Below are 21,077 nucleotides of genomic sequence, written 5' to 3' on the forward strand. Positions count from 1 at the left end.
TGACAATTTTTAATTTAACTTATAATTTATACTTTTGGAGCCCATAAATTTGATCAGTTTTTCTTTCAGTGTTTTTGTAGTAGGGATTTTTTTTTTCTTATTTTCTTAGTTCTTATGCATAATATTACTTTTGCTGCATTTTAATATACCAAATATTTTTTATGGTCATGATCTGACAGTGTTGTTATAAATTATATATGTATAAAATTCAATTGCATTTACTTTGTATTTATGCTTTTTTTATGTATTAACTGATAGAATATTTGTCTTATAATTATGCATTATACTTTTTCATTATTCAATGAACAGATCATTGAAAAGCATGGTGGCATGCCAAGATCAGCATATAGATTTTAATTTATCTATATATAATAAAATCAAATTTATTATTTATTAATTTTTAAAGAAACATGAAAAACCAAAGTATGTGCTATGTATGGCTTTTACGGAATTAGGAGATTTGTTAACGGGTGATTCAAATGGAAATATAATGATGTGGACAAGAGGTACTATTTCTAAAATAATTTTGCAATGATTTTTAATTATAATTATTTGAAAAAGGTTTATGTTTTAGGTGCTAATAGAGTATCTCGCACTTTATATAATATCCACGAAGGAGGAGTATTTACTATATGTTCTATGAAAGATGGCACATATGTAACTGGTGGAGGTAAAGATCGTAGAATTGTAGAGTGGGATCATACTTTCTCAAAAACAGGTAGAGAAGCAAAGGTAAGTTTTACCTAACATTCTTTTAATTAATTTTATTACTATTAAATTGAATTAAGCAGTACATGAAACATTGTTGTTTCAGATATACATTTCTAAGAAAAACTTTTAAACACACAGACACACACACACACACACACACATACATACATACATACATACATACATACATATATATATATATATAGGAATAATTTTGATTAAAAATAATTTTTTCTGCTTATCATTGGTCCTCAAAAATCCATTATGGAAAATTGCTACCCTATGCTTGAGAATGTGTACAATTTTTCTTTATTGTCACATGATAACATGCACAAGGTGGCAATTTTTCACTTTGATATCATTTTTGATGACCTGACATCATTCGGGACATTCCAATTTTCAACGCTGATTCAGCGTTGATCAACGTTCATTAAAAGTCATTCCTTTTTTCAACATTGAAGTGGCGCTGTTATCAATGCTGAATCAACACACACAACACTCAACAGATATGTTGACTGCTACTTTCCAATGAATTGTGGGTAATTGGTGAGACATTTGAATGAAATCCATCTTGCTGAGAATGGAATTATTGGAACTAAGCACTTTGTACTCAAGTTGGAATGTCATTGACAATGTCAAATTGTTGACTTCGACACTCAACACTCACGTTGAAAATTGGAATGTCCCACATGGATGCTTGTCAGCTATGCTTGACATAATGATATGGTGGCCTGATATGCTATGATCTTCAACAGTTTAAATAATTTTATGGTTTTATTTCCTGCCCAAAAAATACTAAAAAATCATTTTCTGGTCCTTAGAAACATCTCAGCCCTACTGTCATTTATTTTCAGCTGAATTTGTTTCACATTAACCCATGGTAACACAAAGTTTGAAAGGCTCCTTATAGGAACCAGGTCAAGGACAAGTTCTGTAAACAAAACAATATCTTGTAAACTAAATAATATAGGATGTTGAAATTTGAAAAGTATTGAGAAGACACATTACTTGATTTTTTGGAATTATCAAATTCAAGGAATGGCAGTTATGTGCAATATAATTGTGTGGAAAATAAGCACCTTTTAAGTGCAATTGTGTGAAAAAACAACTGCATGTGATTGTAGGTTAATGAATATAATAATCTTCAGAAATGATTAGAGATCATTTGAGGATCAAAAGAATAAAAGCTTTTATGAACATTTTTTATCTTTCATATTTGGAATTATCTAAAAGATCTTATTAAGTTTTAATAATGATGCAATTTTCTGAACAGGGATTGATTTGAAATAAATAAATAAATTATTGAGGAAAGTCCTGTCTTCATTTGTTTTTTATGTAATTATTGCAATAAAAAGCATATCTTAACATCTGTTGTCCTATATTAAAATTACTTAGATCTATATTTGACAATTATCTATATCCATAGAACTTTAGACAGAATTTTTCTTCTTGTTTTCTTTTGTGTTCTAGTTAGAAATAATTGTCTCAAATTTTTAAAATATTTACTTAAAATTAACTAGAATAGCTACAGAAGATTTAATTGAAAAATGTTTCATTATAAGTTGCTTAATTAAAAATGTATATCTAGTTGGGATATCTTGTTTAATTATATCAGAATGACACCAGTTTTTTTTCTTTTAAACACTCTTTTTACCCTGTTGGCACTAAGACATCCTTTTAATCATACCCATCATGGGTTTGGCCAGTCCCACAGTGGGGTGGTCGGATGGTAAGTAGTCTTTTTTTTAGTGTTGAATTGCAAATTATACAACTAAAGAAAATAGTTATAAAATAGAGACTAAGTTAAGCTTGAAGATCTTATGTTTTCTTAATTATATTAGACAAATGTATACTAATAGAGAGTTGACAAGATTTATTTCAGACTGCATACATTTTTATGAAGTGTATACTATTGGTTTTCTAAGATAAGTGGAATTTAATTTTAAAATATTAATATTTTATTTACTTGCAATAAAATTTAAAATCAAAATGATTTCAAGACAATAAAAATTAGCATTATTTATAAATTTTTATGTTGAGTTTTTAAATTTTCACACAGTATATTTTAGTATTTGATAATTTTGTCAATATTAGCCAATAGTAATAAAAATCTGCTTTATTGGCACTCTCTTATATGAATAATAGTTTCTCTAGTACTCTTGGACAATGAAGAGATTTGTCAGAGATACATAATTACTACTGTGTCTCCTGATGGACTTATTTACCCAAAAGTATTAGAGAAACTGTTATTCAATAAGAGTGAGATCCAATAAAGCTGATTTTTGTTGCTATTTTAAGAAATTAGTTATTATTATTATTATTATTATTATTTTAATATTACCCGAATTTCATATAATATATTGATATCATTTGTTAAAATAGTTTAAAACTGTTTGAAATTTGTGTGTTTCTTCAGTTACCAGAACAAGTAGGAGGAGTTAGAGGCTTAGCTCAGGGCAAAGGCAATCTCTTACTTGTTGGAACAATTAAAAATTGTATACTTCAAGGAACGTTTTCACTTAATTTTTCAGTCATTGTTCAGGTAAATATTTTAAAAATGTAAAACTTCAAAATTTTATTAATTTAAATGTTATATTAATTAAAAATAAATTACTTATTTAGGGACATAAGGAAGAAATTTGGGCACTTGCTGTTCATCCATTTCAAAACCAGTTCTTAAGTGGAGGTTTTGATAATCATATACATCTATGGGATTCTATGTCACATTCTGTTATATGGACTAAAGATATTGGTGTAATTATGATATAAAATTTTAGTTAAATATAAATTTATGTTTAGTTAAATAAATGTTCATTTTCATACTTTTTTTTGTTATAAGTATAATAGTTTATTTTAAATCTTGAAAGAAGGTTGACATACCATATTTACTCGCATATAAGATGAGATTTTTATTCATTTATTACAGCTTCAAAATCCTAGGTCGTCCTATACATGCGAACGAAAGATTCTTTGCGTTTTTGCAAATAATTTTTGTGAATCGTGTATTTGCATTTTTTACTGGATGCTTACCCTCTTGTATTTAAAAACAAGTATTTTATCTGGGTCATTTGGATCAATCTTGTATATTGTCAGGAATAAAGATGAATGGCAATAGGAAAAGCAAAGCTTTCGAATTGAATTCCGGATTAAAATTTCAAAACCACATGGGAGCACAATATAAGTTTTAATCTATTCCCACGTGAAAACAGATGATTATTCAGAAATCAGAATTTGGAGAAACTCATAAGTGTAATCGACAGAGAGTGGATTTGATTGTTAAGAATTGGAAAAAAAAGGTTGTCGATTGTCCAGCTTTACATGAACAAATTATGTTGTCGATTTTACAAGATTTTTCCCAGTAGCGTAGCGAGGGGGGCAAGGGGTCTATCATGCCCTGGGCACCACTTACAGAGGGTGCCCGGGGCATGATAGACCCCGCCAAATGGTCTCCAAGCCAAACATCATTTTCTGGAAAATTTCAATTATTATTTTGATTGATTTCTGGGAAATATATTTTAAATTAATAATCATTGTAACATAATTAATTATTTCGTTTCTCATTTGTCTGATAAAATATGTCATAAATAATATTTGCAGTAAATATCTCCGTATACAAAATGTTCTTTCTTTCTGAACACTTTATTTTTCTAAAATAGTGATATATTTTTATTTTTTTAAATGAAATGCATGTACAGGATAGTATGTCCGATTTTTCCACTGACACAGACACATTTCTGAATCCAATCCTAGTCTTGATTTTTTTAACTAGATTTTTTGTCTCAAATTTAAAGTCTAACCTGAGCCTGTGTATCTATTTATCCCAAAAAACAGTATAGTATTTTGTAGAAGTGTAGTTAGGTAGTGAGGCTTCGTAATATATTATAGATATTTTAAAGTAGGTACTACAGTGGTGCCTCGTATAACAGACGCTGCGAACAGTGGACTTTCTGTTTGGCCATTACGTGAGGTGAACAATGGATTTTCTGTTTGGCAGTTAAGTGAGGTGAACAACGGACTTTCTGCGAACAAGTGCGAATGATGTTTCCACTCTTTTGCCATTGCCAATGACAATCTGTTATTTTTAGATGTTTTTCCCTTCTTGGCTTCCCAGAATAGCTTCTTGATATAGATATTTTGGGAGCCTTTGAAAACAGTTGCTCTTTGGCTGCAGAAGAGTAAGCTGTTGTTTTTTCTTCTTCACGAGTAGCCCTGACAGTTAAGCTCCTTCGCCACTTGAAGTACAGAGCCACCGTTGGGATTTGGCTTGCTCCCTTGTTTATTACGTACAGTACATCACCTCAGTGCAGGGTATTTACATTTATTCAAGTGTTGTGCAAATCATGGCTTCTAAAAAAACAGAAAGATGATTTCAATTGAAATAAAGCAAGAAATCATCAGAAGGAGTGAAAGTGGGGTAAAACAGTCTGACCTAGTCAAAGAGTTTGGTCTCAGCAAGACCACCATCAACACCATTTTAAGCAAGAAAGACACCATCAAGTCAGCCAAGGTTGCCAAGGGAGTCTTCAAGATCTTCCATGTGAAGCGTAGGTCTTCACTCCATGGCGAAATGGAAAGGCTGTTGATGGTTTGGATCAATGACAGGCAGGTGAGAGGTGATATCTCTATCCAAGAAGTAATCTGTCAAAAAGCCAAACTCATCTGTGACGAGTTGAAGAAAACACTCCTGGAACAAGCATCAGCAGTGGCAATGAAGAAGAGGAGTTTAAAGCCAGCAGGGGGTGGTTTTTTAGGTTCAAGAAAAGGTGTGGAATCCACAGTGTCACCATGCATGGTGAGGCTGGCAGTAATGACACAGAAGAACCAGAGAAGTTCTCTGTTGATTTTTAACAATTTCTCAAGAATGAAGGATACCTCCTGCAACAAGTTTTTAATGCTGACAAAACTGGTCTTTTCTGGAAGATGCCCAACAGGACCTTCATTACCAAGGAGGAAAAGACTTTGCCTGGATACAAGCCCATGAAGGACAGGCTGATACTCCTGTTTGCAACCAATGCCAGCGGAGACCTGAACAGCAAACCCCTGCTGGTTTACCATTCTGAAAATCCCAGGGTTTTCAAGAAGAACCACATTGTCATGTCAAACCTGCCTGTCCATTGGAAGTCTAACCAAAAAGCCTGGGTGACCAAGGCTGTCTTCAAGGAATGGATCATGCAAAACCTTTGCTCCTGCTGTAAAGAAATACCTGCTGGACAAAGAGCTGCCGCTCAAAGCCCTGCTGATACTCGACAATGCCCCTGGTCACCCAAAAGACCTGGAGGAGATCCTGGAAGAAATCTATCCTTCCATCAAGGTGCAGTATCTGCCAGCAAACACCATTGCCATCCTTCAGCCAATGGATCAGCAAGTCATTGCCAACTTCAAAAAACTTTACACCAGAGCTCTTTTCATGAAGGTGTTTGAAGAATGTCAGCTTTGTGGAGACATGACTGTCAAAAAGTTCTGGAAAGAGAAGTTTGATGTTCTTGTGGCAATCAGACTTATCCAGAAGACCTGGGGAGAAGTCACACAGAAGACCCTCAATTCAGCCTGGAAGAGGCTTGTTCTTGAATGGACCCAGGAAGAACCAGCTGAAGATACAGAAGTGGTACAGGAGATCATCTCGATGGCCTGAGAGTTCGAATTTGAGGTGAAGGTGGAGGATGTGGCGGAGCTCGTTGAAGAACACCAAAAAGAGCTGACAACTGAAGAGCTTCAAGCACTCTGGCCCAGGAACGAGGAAGAGCAATCCAATTAACCAATTTCAACTGCTGCCATCAAGGACTTCCTTGTCAAATGGAGAGGTTTAGGAGTTTACCAATACTCACTATCCAAACACAGCTGAGGCCAACAAGGTTAATAATCTCTACAATGACACCCTTGCCCGTCATTTCCGATGGGTGTTGAAGAAGAGAGAGAAACAGACCACCTTGGACATGTTTTTCAAGAAGCCAGCTGCCAAAAAACAAAGGATGGAACAAGAGGAGTTGATCCTGCAAGCCTCGGTAGTTTCTCCTGAATCTGACTCCGATTAAAAAACAATAAAAAGAGACCTGCTGCAATGTGTAAAAAGTGTGTGTCTGTATGAATGTGTGAAGAAAGTGTTCCTCCACCACTTCCTCACAACATCTGACTACTCGGCATAATTGGTGACTGCTCCATTTTATTTTATTTTTTTTTATTGTACAGTACGGTTATTTTATGCTGCAGAACGAATTAGATGTTTTAACATGTATTTCTGTGGGAAAATGCATTTTGTATAACGGACTTTTCACTTAACAGACGTGCACCTGAAACAGATTAAGTACGTTATATGAGGCACCACTGTACATTCTATTATTATTTGTATTATATTCTTATTACAAGTAAATTCTATATATTATATTACTACATGTTTCTGGAGAGGGGCCAATAAAGTGTTGTGCCCCAGGCACCAGTTATGTTCACTACACCACTGATTTTTCCTTAAAGTTTAAAGTGCTAGTAATTTTTGCAGGACAATGTGTGCATTTATGTTCATTTGATGTTTTACTTGTGATTAAACAAAATAAAATTAGAATTGTATTAATAAAACTAATTTTCTTTATTTTGATCTTTAAAGTCACACCTCATCCTATATGCGAGGTCGTCTTATATTTGAGTAAATATGGTATTTTACAACTCCTTGAAATAATCTTACAAACAAATAAAAAATACTTCTAATTGAATGAGTACATTTTAATTTAATAGTAAATACTTAACAATTTTAAAAATATTTATTATTTCAAATTCATCATTTGAATGTTTTTAGAATGAAAGCAGCTTTATAGAATGTCTTTAAAATGGTTACTAGATTACATATCCAATAACAAATATTGGCCTCTAGGATATAATTTAAAATAATACAGATAGATTAAAACATTAAAATACAAAATGATAGATTAATTAATACATTAAAATATTAAGAAATTGATAAAATTTGACATTATAGGAGAATGTTCTGCAGATATTATATAGTAGATATAACTTTTTTTGATAATAAATGTGGTTTTTTCTTTTAGCATCCTATTCGATCAGCTTGTTTTTCACCCGATGGCAATATTTTGATCTTAGCCACAACTTCAGGCCAGTGGATGGCAATGGATGCTACTACTCGGCAGATATATTTTATGCACACAGATGGAGTTGAACCTGTAAGCTGTGTTAAATTTTCTCCTGGTAAGTTTTACATTTTATGTATAGTCTTTGTGTTTTGTAATTTATCTAATTGTTGTTTGTTAATACTTAGATGGACATTATTTAGCAGTAGGATCTCATGACAACCATGTATATGTTTATCAAGTTGATGAAGATTATAAAAAATACCATCGAATTGGTCGTTGTGTGGTAAACTATTTTGTTTTAAAATTATCAAATATTTATTTTATATAATTAATTTTACTTTTTTTAAGGGTCATTCAAATTTGATAGTGCATATTGATTGGTCAGAAGATAGTACTTATATTCAAACAACATCAGGAGATCATGAATTACTATATTGTTAGTATATAATTAACATTTTTTTCTATTTGTAAAAATAGTTAGTCATTTTTAATTCACATTTAAAAATTAGAATCTATTTATTTTATCTAGTTTTATTTGCTTAATATTATAGAATTAAACTTAAATTAAAAGTTTATGGTTTCTTTTAAAAATTGTTATTTAATGCTTTAAGCTGATTTATATTTTATATAAACATTTTCTGTTTAACTTGTTTCATCAGAAAAATTAATTGAACATTAATTCTCAGGTTTCATAAAAATAAATAACATTCTAAAGAATTAAAAGTTAAATTTCTCAAACAAATAAGAATATTTTAGTCTTTACATGTTCCCATTTGAGGATTAAAATGTAAGTTGCCATAAGGATTAAATGTTCTAATTTGATCCTTGTGGCAACTAGATATCAGTAAAGCAAAACAATTAAACATTTAAAAAATGACATACATTAAATTTTAACTGTAACCATCTAAATATCAGGTCAGTCCATAAGTCCATGCCCATTTTTATGACCTTGAGAAAAATCTTGTTTTGCTGTTAAAAATGTCAGTCTAATGTGATAATTTTTACACTGAAGTGTTAAATTGGATCTCATTCATATAATACTGTTCAGAATTGTGAACATTTCAGTTGTTTATTTTCGTTAAAATGGAAGTAACCGACGGATACAAAAGACATGTTTTATACTTTTTATTTTTAAGTGGTGAGAATGCTACAAATGCAGCCAAAAAATAAATACTGTACATAATCAAATTGTAATTAGTGCAAGGACTGCGCAGAAGTGGTTGAAAGATTTAGAAACAATGATTTTAGTGTGGAGGATAAGGCTCGTACTGGAAGTCCCGTTGACTTTGATGATGATGCTCTCTCTGCACTAGTTGAAGCAGAACCATCTTTAACAGTTGATGAAATTGTGGAACGTTTAAATTCATCTCATGGAACTGTTCATAGACACCTACAACAAATTGGAAAAGTTTCAAATCTAGGAAATTGGATACCACATGAACTGTCAATAGCTAACCGACAACAATGTATAAACATTTGCATGTCTCTTTTATCCCATATTGCTTTAGAACCTTTTCTTGGTAGGCTGGTTACTGGAGACGAAAAATGGATCCTCTATAACAATGTGACAAGAAAAAGACAATGGATGGATCGTGACAAGCAGCCAAAACTGACTGCAAAAGGTGGGTTGCATCCAAAAAAAATTCTTTTGTCTGTTTGGTGGGATATGTCAGCTGTAATTCACTTTGAGCTGTTAGAACCTAATCAAACAATTACAGCTCAAATGTATTGTGAGCAATTAGAGCGTTTAAATGAAAAATTGAAAAAAAAATTGACCATCGTTAGTGAACAGAAAGCAGGTTCTCTTGCAGCATAACAATGCCAGACCACACGCTGCAAAAATAACTGTACAGAAACTTGAAAGCTACAACTGGAAAATTTTACCTCATCCACCATATTTGCCAGATATTGCTCCCAGTGATTATCATCTTTTTTGCAGTTTGCAGAATTTTTTAAAAGGGAAAACTACTGAGGATGAGAACAATGTAAAAAAGGCTATTTCTGAATATTTTGATTCAAAACCGAAATCATTTTACAAAGATGGGATTAAAAAGCTACCATCAAGATGGCAAGAAATTGTACAAAATAATGGTGAATACATTGTAGATTGAAATAAAATTTAATTAAAATTTTTTGCTGCTTTTTTTGTAGATAAAAATACGCATGAACTTATGGACTGACCTGATAATAGTAAATGTTGTTAAAAGTAAATAAATCAAAGAAAGAAACAGGTCCAGGAGTCAGGATATTTATTTGGATTAAGTGCTACTTGGAGTTTTCAGTCCCATCTTCAGCTCAACATTTGATGTTCTGACAATTCAAATAGAACAGCTGTTCACACACAACTTTTTGAACGTACCCAATTGAGATTTCTGAAGTTCAAGCTATTTACAATATTTGTTGTATTCAAGTTCTTTACAGGTGTAATTAAAAAATTACACTTGGTTCATCTTTAATTTTGAGAAATTGGAATAATTTATCATTTAGATTCAATTTTTTCCTACATTATGCAGATCATTATAAAAAAATATTTATCCTAATGAACATTTTATTTTGGATTTATACTGTTATATGAAAAATTTTTATTATACATTTAATGTTAATAAGATATTTAATTTTATTTCAGGGAATGCAAGTGTTTGTAGACCACTGACAAATATGTCAATAGCTCGTGATGTTAAATGGAAGACTCACAACTGTACACATGGATTTTTTGTTTTTGGTTTGTATTTGTTAAGTTATAAAAAAAATTAAATGTTCAGTTAATTTATTATATTTCTACGTAAGATAACTTTTGTTTTTAGTTAAGAAAAAATTATTTTAAAGTAGAAATTAATTTATGAATTATAGAAAGTAATTCTTGATTTAATTTAATGTACAAAGTTAAGTAAAATACAGTTGAATGTCACTATAATGATATTTTGGGGCCAGGAAAATAGTATTGTTATACTGGGGTTATTATTGTTGTGAGGTCTTGAAATTTAAGAACCAAGATCATTAAGAAAATGAAGATTAGATCATTCATATTCTGTGCCCACATTTCAGTAGACCAAGGGAATGTTGCACTGTTGACATCATCACAAGTACGTTACTTCAGAACATTTTCAAAACATCTAAGTTTCCACCTACTATACTGCACTTAATTTCTTTAAAAATGTTGCCAGGATTGACTGAGCAAAGCCATACTTCTCTGCAACTTCTATTTGTTTCATTCTGCTATCAATATCTTTGAAAGTTTCTAACTCATTTTCAAACTTATCTATTCCTATGCTTTCATCATTTTTTTTCCTCTACATGCTAGTACTGCTTGTCTAGTGGTAAAAGAAAATGTTTCATAATTGGTCAGGTGCTTTCAGTTCCTCATAGTAGGATTGATTGAGGTAGTGATGACTGTTGCAATGCAGCCAATTAGCTGGGAAAACTATTTTGAAATGTGGGGCGGGTTCATAGGTAACAAGATTAGCAAGTAGCTCTTCACCATGTGGTTCCTTCATCAGTCAACCACAATAAAGCATTTGAATTGGCCATGGGTTGCACCAACATATCCTGGTAGTTGTATTGTTATATCAGGGTTTTTACTATTGTTGTAGCAGGTGATAAGTTACAGTATCTGTATAGGACTTTGGCTGGAACTATGGATGTTTTATTGTTGTAATGGGTATTGTTTTAGAGAGGTTTGACTGTACTTAATTATTGAACTCTGAATCTGCTTAATTTATGAAATAAATTTAAAATTGGTATTTTATCTTCAGTTATTATAACAACAAAGATCAAACTTATCAAAATGACAATTTTATTTTTCAAAATAAAATTTCAAATTCAAATTCAAATTGTTTATTGATTTAAATTATTCTTACAACGAGGGGGAAAACAAATTTGGTTATAACTTAACACAAAAGATCTAAAGATCTAATAAAGAAGGTGAAGATTTTAAATAAAGTAATTTTAGACAAATCTTCACTTTTTAGATGATTATACCTAAAACCCTCATCCAAAACAGAGCATTTCAATTGGTATGTCACCTGACAAGAACCAAACACCAAACAAGTGAATCAGAAAGCTATCTTCTACTTCATTACCACAATAGCTACAAGCCTTATCTCTTGATATGTTTAGTCGGTAGCCCTTTAACAAAACCCGAAATTTATTAAGTCTTAAGTTGCATAATGAGGCTTTTTATAGAAAAATTGATCTCACATTTTAAGTAGTTTGCTGTACACCAGACCAAACATGTTTTGAACAAGTTCACTCACTTGGCTAAGAAAAATGAAACATCTTGACTCCTTAACTGTGGTCTGACCTGGTTGAATTAGATCATTTAAGTAAGTTCTCAACATTGAAGCTAAATAGTTTAAAAAAAGAAAGGAATAACCCAGACTGTCAAAACTATTGTTAACTAGAACAGGCCAACAGTTCTTATCAGGTTTTACTACTGTCAACAGAACATTATAAGTAATTCGGCACAAGTCGTGTATGGGTGCTTCCATTATTTCTGACCAGAATAAGAGAATAGCCTTGACAAATCTTAACTCCAATGGGAGTCTTCCCAATTCAAGACGAATCATTGAACTTGGAACTGAATGCTCTATTTTAAGCAGTCTCTTAAAATATTTTGTCTATACTTTTTCAATTTTAGACAGGAACTTCAGTTTCCATACCAGAAATAAATAGGTCATCTTAGATTAGGGTTTCTTCAATGGGATCCCAGCTGTTTTTTAACCCGGGAAATTCCTCAAATATCTTAAAAATTCACTTTTTTTCTGATTTTGTGTTAAGGTTGAAATTTTGCAAATAGAAAGTATAGTTAACTCATAAACTGTCAGAATACACTTGTATTTATTAACTTTAAGCCTGCTTATTAGTTTTTTAAATTTTTGCTTATTATGGCATGTCACAGATTATCAATATTTAATATGTAGCCTATTTGTGACAGGACTCTGAAAATTCTTTACTTGTCAGAACCTGTAATATCTGGAATAATTGCACTTATGTTGTCTTAATTTTTAACCATGCCCAGTAGCTTCAATAACTGCATTACACCAAATTGGGCAAGGATATAAATGAGTACGAAGTATACAAGTGTGAAGTTTTTCTTCATAAACCCGATTATTAAAGCCAAATGATCTGCCAAATTATCTGCCAAATTATTGAACTGTAAGCATGATGCCACTATTAAAGCAGCGGAGATAGACAAATTAAGAATACTAGATGGCAAAAGAAGTACTGTAATGCATCTCAAAAATGAACTAGAAATCTTTCAGGCTACAGGTGAAAAAACACACAACATCTGTCTTCTCCTAAATGCATTAAAGACGATTTCACCCACATCAATTGAATCGAAAAGAGCATTCTCGGTAGCAGGACTTTTTTTAGTAAAATATGAATCAAATTGAGTGATTGGAGTATTGACCATCCTTGCTTTTTAAAATCTTATTATAAAAATTTACAATAATATTTTGTATTATGTTTTATTTAAAATAATGAAAATTACCTTCTAACTTAGAAGTTCTAAGTTCATTTTTTTTCTTTAAATTTTCAACTGAATTCGAAGTCATTTTTGTTGTAAGCAGTTTCCAATAAATTAATTTTTTTTGGGCTTCTTATATCAAGCATAAAACTATGATAATATTTGACTTTTTTGTTCTGAAAAACATTTTGTTTGTTCCAGTTGTTTTTATAGGATTTTGATGTTTTTCACTTAAAAAGCTGTCTGATGTGATTCTATGAAAGATACAAGTTTATAATATTTTTGCTTTTTTAGTGTCAAAAACTGTAAATAGTTTTAATTATTTGTAAATAATTTTCTAATCGTTGAATTTTAATACAATGATTTTTTCATTCCTTAGCATTACATTCCTTTGCTTTAAAAATATATATTTACTAGCAGGTAGGCCCAGCATTGCTTGGACAAAAGTAATGATAGCGAAGATTAAGATTATTACGTTATAGTCGACCTTACCCATTTTCACAGAATGCAAGAATTGAGTCCCTGTTTCCAGACTAATTAGAGAATTTTTAGATGGGTATAAAAATATGTTCGATTTTCCACAAAAATGAAAAAAAAACTGCATCTGCGTCTTGCACGTCGCTTTCTCTTAACACTTCCATTGTTACGTAACACTTCCATTCAGTGGCGGGGCAAGACCTAAATTTCATGTGGGCAAGGTACATTTTGTGAGGCCCTCTGGTGGTGCAAGAAGATGGATTTTATAAAATAAAAAGCAGTTGAAACTGTCAAATTTTTATTCATAAAAATGCAAACTATATTTTTGACTAACATTAAAGAAAAATTAAAAAAAAGAATTAAAGAAACAGAAATTTCCTGCCTTTAGCCTTACTGGACTTTTTAATAATTGTATCGTAATTCAGCTTAGGTGCTATATACGCTTCAATAGATAAAACTGCCAAAGCTGAAAGTTTTTCCTGACCCATTGTATTTCTTAAATAATTTTTTATTAGTTTTAATTTTGAAAAGCTCCTTTTAGCGTAGGCAGTACTTACCAGTATTGTTAACAAAATTCGAATGACAATGTAAATATTTAGGTAAATTTCTTTCAAGTTATTTTCTGTTATGTATTTGAGAAGCTGTTTCACATCTTTAATGAAGTTGGGTAAATTTGGGATCATTGTAATTCTTCATATAATTCGTAAGGTTGGAAGTCACTGCTCTCTACCCACTTGCAGGACTGAGTGTAAATCTTGACAGTTTTTTAATATTTGCTATTTTGGAATATTTTTTAACTTGCTTAGATCATAGAGAAAACCAAAATTTTCAAAATGTTGATTTAAAGACATAAATCTCAAATCCATATTGCTTATAGAATCAATCATGGTGTTAAAAAAATCTGTTTTATACTGGCTTTTGGGAGACTGTATAGATTGATCTCTGTCTTCATAATCGAACATCTTTTTCTTTTTGGCTACCCTTTCATTTTTAAAGCCTTTTGGCAGTTTATAACTGCTATTCTCAATAAATTGACGAGCGTCAGACAAGCATTTTTCGAATCCAGCGTGAAAGTAACATAAACAAACAGAATGGAAAATCCCCAGCTCTGGCTGGCGGGGATTCCCCGCAATAGCAACACAACACCAGCAAATGTTGCTAGACTAAATAAAAACAAATTTGTTATGTCAATATATTTATCATTTTATGATGAGTAAAATTTTTTTCGTTGCATTCACGGCTTTTAAGTAATGCATAAACCTTGGCGGCACGAGGCCGTAGGCGGTGGCCCACGTCGCCCACGCTTTACACCGCCTCTGCTTCCATTGTTACTTAACACTTCCATTGTTGATGGAAGTGTTAAGCCTTAATCCCGTCCCTCTCCTCCGTGGGGAGGAATTTCGAAAAATTCCTTCTTAGTGTGCATTCTCATGACGTACCCTAACTGTGTACCAAATTTCAACTTTCAACTCCTAACTATTTGGGCTCTGCGCTGATTATTATTATTATTATTATTATTATTATTATCATCATCATCATCAACTTGTCTCGATTATATATATAGATTAAAATTATAACAATAAAATTATAATAAAAAAGCTCAAATTCTGTATGCAAAAATTTACTGTACTGTAATTTCACTTTATGTATGCAAAAATTTAAATAAAAATGTCAGCTGACTTTTTTATTTAAACTTCATTCTAAAATAAATTTTTCTTAAATAAGTTATGTTAACAATTTTTTTAATTTTAAAGTTTATTCTTAAATTTTCATATATAAATAATTGTAAAATTAAATATTATCCAATAAATAGGAATTTGGCCAGAAAATTTAGATGGGACAGATATCAATGCATGTGATCGTTCAAATAATTGTAAGTTACTTGTTACTGGTGATGATGCTGGTAAAATTAAACTTTATACTTATCCTGCCTGTCAACCAAAGGTAAGAAAGCTATTATTATTATTACTATTATTAAATTTCTTTTTTTTAATAGTGATACAGTAAACTTTACCTACTGTTATCATGGATATTGTCAGTCATTATCAGTTGTTTAATGTTATCAGAATTAATGTGTCACAAAACATATACCATAATTTTATGTGGATAATCTGCACTCATCTCTACTCTTTAAAACATTACTAAAATGGGAAGAAAAACTTCATACCCACATTATCATATATCCCACCTTTGAAGGAATGGTTGAAAATTTGACACTAGTATCAGTATATCAGTTTAGAAGGTATTGCATCAAGCATTTTTTGTTAGCATTATATTGTAGATATGATTATAAATAAGTGGAAAACATACAAAATGGGATATTTCATAAAGAATCTCTTAATCTGTGTAATAAAAATATGAAATGGCCACCAAACAACAAAATTTTTATCATTTCATTTTATTCATGTTTTATTTAACAAATATTAAGTAAATGTATAAAATTAATGAGCAAAAATTATTGACATCATCACAATGTTGGGCTGAAATTTTTAACCATATTCTTAACCTATTTAATTTAAAGTATATGTTCTCAATCTCAAATTAGTAGTGTCTTATTCCTGTACATCATACTTTTCCTGATAACAACAGTCATGCCAGTCATCTATGTAACTCCATTTTTGAGAAAATTTTTGAATTGAAATCATGACTTTTGGTCCAGACCAGAAGTTCATATATAGTTTATCGGGACCTCCTATCCCCAAGTTTTCCGTATCGAGATTAAAGAAGGACAGATAGAAGAAACACCATTCTCGAGATTAAAGAAAGACAGATAGGCAGAGGATGACAGCGGAAATTTATAGGTCTACAATTTTTTCAAATTGCAGCCCAATAATAATAACAGAGTTCACTTTATCTGTTGGCATGGTTTTCTGGTCTTGATGATCAATGGTTGGATTGCCACTGAAACACTTTGGTCAGATTAGGATATGTTGTTCATTGTGTGTGTGTGTGTGTGTGTGTTTGCGATGTAGTAGTCATACTTGTACCAGTCTGCATTTGCCTCTGGTTACCAAGAGAGACTGGCAGATTTTTTGAATGTGTACCTTGTTAACCTAGGTGATATTCAAGGTGGTATTATGCTGTGACATGTAACAACTATTTTGATTTACCCTGACATCTGTAGGGGTATAAGTTATCAAAGGAGTACAAGTAACAATATAACCTCTCCTACCTTTATGACAAATTACTTTATATTAATTGTTAGCCAAAATATAGAATCTGGGATTTAATGATCTGATTATCATAGAATATTAAAGTTTGTTTGAAACAGAAAAGAAAATGTTTTAATATTTGAGATAGTACCTTCTAAACTTTAAGACTAGTAAGCGTCATGCTCTCAATGGCTACTCTGGAAACAGAGCACATACATTAGTGCAGATTATGCAATCATTCTATTTCTGAACTAGGAATTTCTAAGTTCTATTAACTTCAACTGATAAATACAATCAATAAGATTATGATATATCAAAACTTGTTTAAATTCATTTAATTTCTGGAGGAATAAGGATTTTCAATCAGAATTCAATCATTTACAATAAGTTGTCAATTATTGAAAATTTCAGTTGGTAAAAATTCATATAAATTAAAGAAATTTAAAATATACTCAGATAAAATTTTTTCTAATCATTATACTTTTGAAATATAATCAGTCTAATCATTTACAGGGTGGGTAGAAAGTAACTAAGCATTGAGAAATTTGCTATAATATCTATATTTCTAACACAAAGATGACGAAAATTATTTGACATATACCTTGTTAAATGGAAATATGGATACATACCTTAAAATTCAATATTCCATCCAGAACCAAACCTATGGTTATTAGCTTTGAATGACAATTCTTGATTGTTTCTGGATGGATTTTGGCATGATGTCTCTTTACCATATGCCACCATCTCTGCACAGCAAATACACATCATAGCATGCAGCAATCTGTATTGGCTGATTACTTGCTCATTTAGAAGCAATCTTTTTTGCCACTGCATGTATGACTTCTCTTGGTCACTGCCCACACCAGTGATGTGATAATTATAAAATTCCATTGATTGATGTACCATACATGCACACAGAAATTTTATTAAGATTGCATTATTATTTTTAAAAATTATAGTGATTTCTCAATGCCTAGTTACTTTCCATCCACCCTGTAGTTATTCATTTCAAATGTTTTGATAAATTCAGTTGCTATCTCATTAAATTTAATATATATTCAAAGTGTAATTTTTGAGTTATAAAATTCTAAAAGTAAATTTTTGTTGTAGTATAGCTTCATATAATAAATAATCTAATAAAGAAATTGATTCAAATTATGAATATTTGTTTAATTTAATAAATTAAAAATCCTTTTAATTAGTGCCTACACCATATATACAATGGCCATAGCAGTTATGTTACAGCAATTGGATTTCTACAGGATGATGCCCGAATAATCTCTCTTGGTGGGAGAGATTGGAGTATTTTACAATGGATGATCATTTAGGATTTCTTAAATGGAATTTATTAAAAGAGAATTTTATTTATTTTCCATAGATATTAATAAGAACTGAAAAAAAAATACTGGCTATGAAAACTTTATTTGTAATGAATCCATTTTCTAAATTTTTTGATTAAAATGAAATAAAAATCGTAGGACACTGCCATATCATGTTTAATGTTATAGAAAAATTTTTGATACAAAATATGAGATGATATCATTTTGTAAAAGTAGGTCTATATTAAAAATAATAATAATAATTAATAGTTTTAATTAAAAGTTATTCATTTTTATCCAACTTTATTTAATTTATTCAAATTATATTTAATCCATAAATAGTTTATTTGTTAATGAATAGTTGTAAATAATGTAATATAATATACTAAAATTCTCAGTATTACTGTATTTTAATAACCAAAGATAAACCATTCATTTTTTAAATTTTGTTCCTGGGTTAAATGGATTCAATCCTAAAAGAAATAAAAAAGAGATATTACAAATGGAATTTTTTTTAAGTAGAGTAGACTATTTACAATGAGAAATCTTATATGCAACTATTTTCTTTAAGATAAATAAGTATATATTTATATGCATTTTTTATTTTCGTATACATTAGATTAATATCAATTGCCTTTCAACTATTACTGGCAGCATATGTACAAATTTTCTAATACATAAATTATGTATAGATATTCATAGTTTAATGTTACATGACAAAATATATAAGCTACATTTCTATGATCATTGTTTAAATATTATAATGATGTAGTGTGTTGTTTGCTTTCTAATTGAAAAATTAAAGCAACTTTTTAATGATATATACAGTATTATATAAATTTATATAAAACATGATTTAATTATGATGAACAATTTCATTTATGTGATATTGCTTATTAGTTATTTGTGCCTGAAATGATATAAACTTTATCTTAGAATGTAAGAAATATAAACAAACTTATAGTACAAGGGTAGCTTATTTTCCAAGCTATTTAATGATTTTTATATCATTTATAATAATTTGTTATCACAGCTTTTTAAGGCAACTGTGATTATGTAGGAAAATATTTATTTACATTGTAAATCTATAAATTTGAGTTATTAAACTCAAATCAGTATTTTCAAAAATCATTTAATGTTAATGTAAATTTATTGTATATATATACATATATATACATTTTTATTTTAGTAAATTTCTTGCTACGATTATGATAAATAATTTTGGAGTAAATTATAAAGATTGTCAGAAGAAAAATATGGTCATCAAAATTAACCAATAATTGATTTTAAAACTAAACTTTCTTGATAAAAACAGCAAGATTTTTAAGATTGTCTTTAAGTATTTTTTCTTTTAACATATTGCAATATGTCAAAAAATAACAAAAGTAATTATATTTGAGAATGTATTAAAATTGACACTGAGAAAATGTTCATTTTTCTAATGCTAATTCTCATTTTTTTTTAATCTAAAGTCAATTTGATCAGATGTAAAGACATTATTATTAATAAACTATATAGTTTATTATTAATAATGTCTTTTATATAAAACACTTAAAAATGGATTATGGTCAATATTTATATTAACTCAGGATTTAATAAGTATTAGTAACTCTAATATAGCCCCATTTATTTTGGTAATCGTTTGGCTGTAATATTTATGTTAACTTCATTTATACATATTTTAATTATCTTGAATAATCATGTTTTTTTCTTGCCAGATGAAAATTTCGAAATTTGTTTTAAAAAATCTGTATAGTGACTTTAAAAAACTTATTAAGGATGATTACTATTGTATTTATAATGTATAATGTGGTACAGAAATGTATTAAGGCATAATTTTTTTAACTTTTAATTTCAATAAAAATATAAAATAAACTTTACATTAATATATTGTTTTATTATATTGTGGAATAACATTCAGCTCAATATCAACTATTCATTTATCTATAATTTAAAAAAATAAAAGGAATATATCTGATTTTGTAGTTTGTGAAATTTATTTTAAATTATTAATACTTGATTTGTTACAATCCTAATATTGATGACCACATTTTCTTTCTGCATATCTTATTTTTGTGTAATAAAATATATTGTATAATCATAAAACGTAGATTTGTCTCTGAAAGAATAATTTGGAATGTACAGAATTTTATTAATAAAAAAAATATTAAAATGAATGTATAATTTATTTTCAAATAATAATATTTTTTTACTCTTCATCTGAATAAAGGAAAGAAAATATTTATTAATAGAATGGAATCTCCATTATTTATTACAGTAGTATTCCAACTTTTATCAGGAAGGACATGATTTTTCACAGAATTTCATTATAAAAAAATAGATTTTAAATACAAAAGTAAGTTCGATGGAACTATCAATCTTTTTGGTCCCCGTTAACACCCTTAAAGAATACATAACGAGTGCTATTTTTTTTTTTTTTTGTAATAATAATACAAATTGCTAAATGAAACGTATAAAATTAACGTATGTCAAATAATTCGCTTTAAAAAATGTGAATCTACGTATGATGATTTTACATACTTTAATTCAATAGTTTAAATATTAAAAATTGGAATTTTATTAGCTGTGGATGAGGAAAAAGATCGCTTATATTGTTGACGTCTACAAAATTTAAATTGTAGTCTCTTGACACTTTCACGGAGGAAAGAACAAGTTTCCCTCCTCTCCAGAGTTAGAGCGATTCTCGACAGGAAACTGGTTCATATATATATATATATAGTTATATATTTTTATTCCAGTTCTAGAATGGAAAGGCGAAATATTCTTGATGATAATCAAATAACTGCGTATACTTTTTGCCGCTTCTTAGGGACTATCCATAAATGACGTCCATAAGTGGTAAAGATTTTGG

General features: G+C 29.9%; 1 protein-coding gene across 3 annotated transcripts in view; it reads left to right on the forward strand.

The window, feature by feature from the left end:
- The window catches only part of LOC136969611 (echinoderm microtubule-associated protein-like 2), an 84,812-nt gene extending 64,430 nt beyond the window's left edge, over window positions 1–20,382 (forward strand). For all 3 annotated transcript variants that reach the window (XM_067263845.1, XM_067263846.1, XM_067263847.1), the window contains 10 exons: window positions 407–506; window positions 575–732; window positions 3,128–3,253; window positions 3,334–3,465; window positions 7,749–7,905; window positions 7,976–8,073; window positions 8,139–8,226; window positions 10,417–10,512; window positions 15,548–15,678; window positions 18,089–20,382. In XM_067263845.1, the coding sequence (XP_067119946.1) occupies window positions 407–506; window positions 575–732; window positions 3,128–3,253; window positions 3,334–3,465; window positions 7,749–7,905; window positions 7,976–8,073; window positions 8,139–8,226; window positions 10,417–10,512; window positions 15,548–15,678; window positions 18,089–18,214 (1,212 nt within the window). In that variant the 3' untranslated portion in view covers window positions 18,215–20,382. The remainder of the gene's footprint in view (window positions 1–406; window positions 507–574; window positions 733–3,127; window positions 3,254–3,333; window positions 3,466–7,748; window positions 7,906–7,975; window positions 8,074–8,138; window positions 8,227–10,416; window positions 10,513–15,547; window positions 15,679–18,088) is intronic.
- The last annotated feature ends 695 nt before the right edge of the window (window positions 20,383–21,077 follow it).

Source organism: Centruroides vittatus, unplaced genomic scaffold (assembly GCF_030686945.1).
Source record: "Centruroides vittatus isolate TY-2023 unplaced genomic scaffold, ASM3068694v2 contig_18, whole genome shotgun sequence".
Classification (NCBI taxonomy): Eukaryota; Metazoa; Arthropoda; class Arachnida; order Scorpiones; family Buthidae; genus Centruroides; species Centruroides vittatus.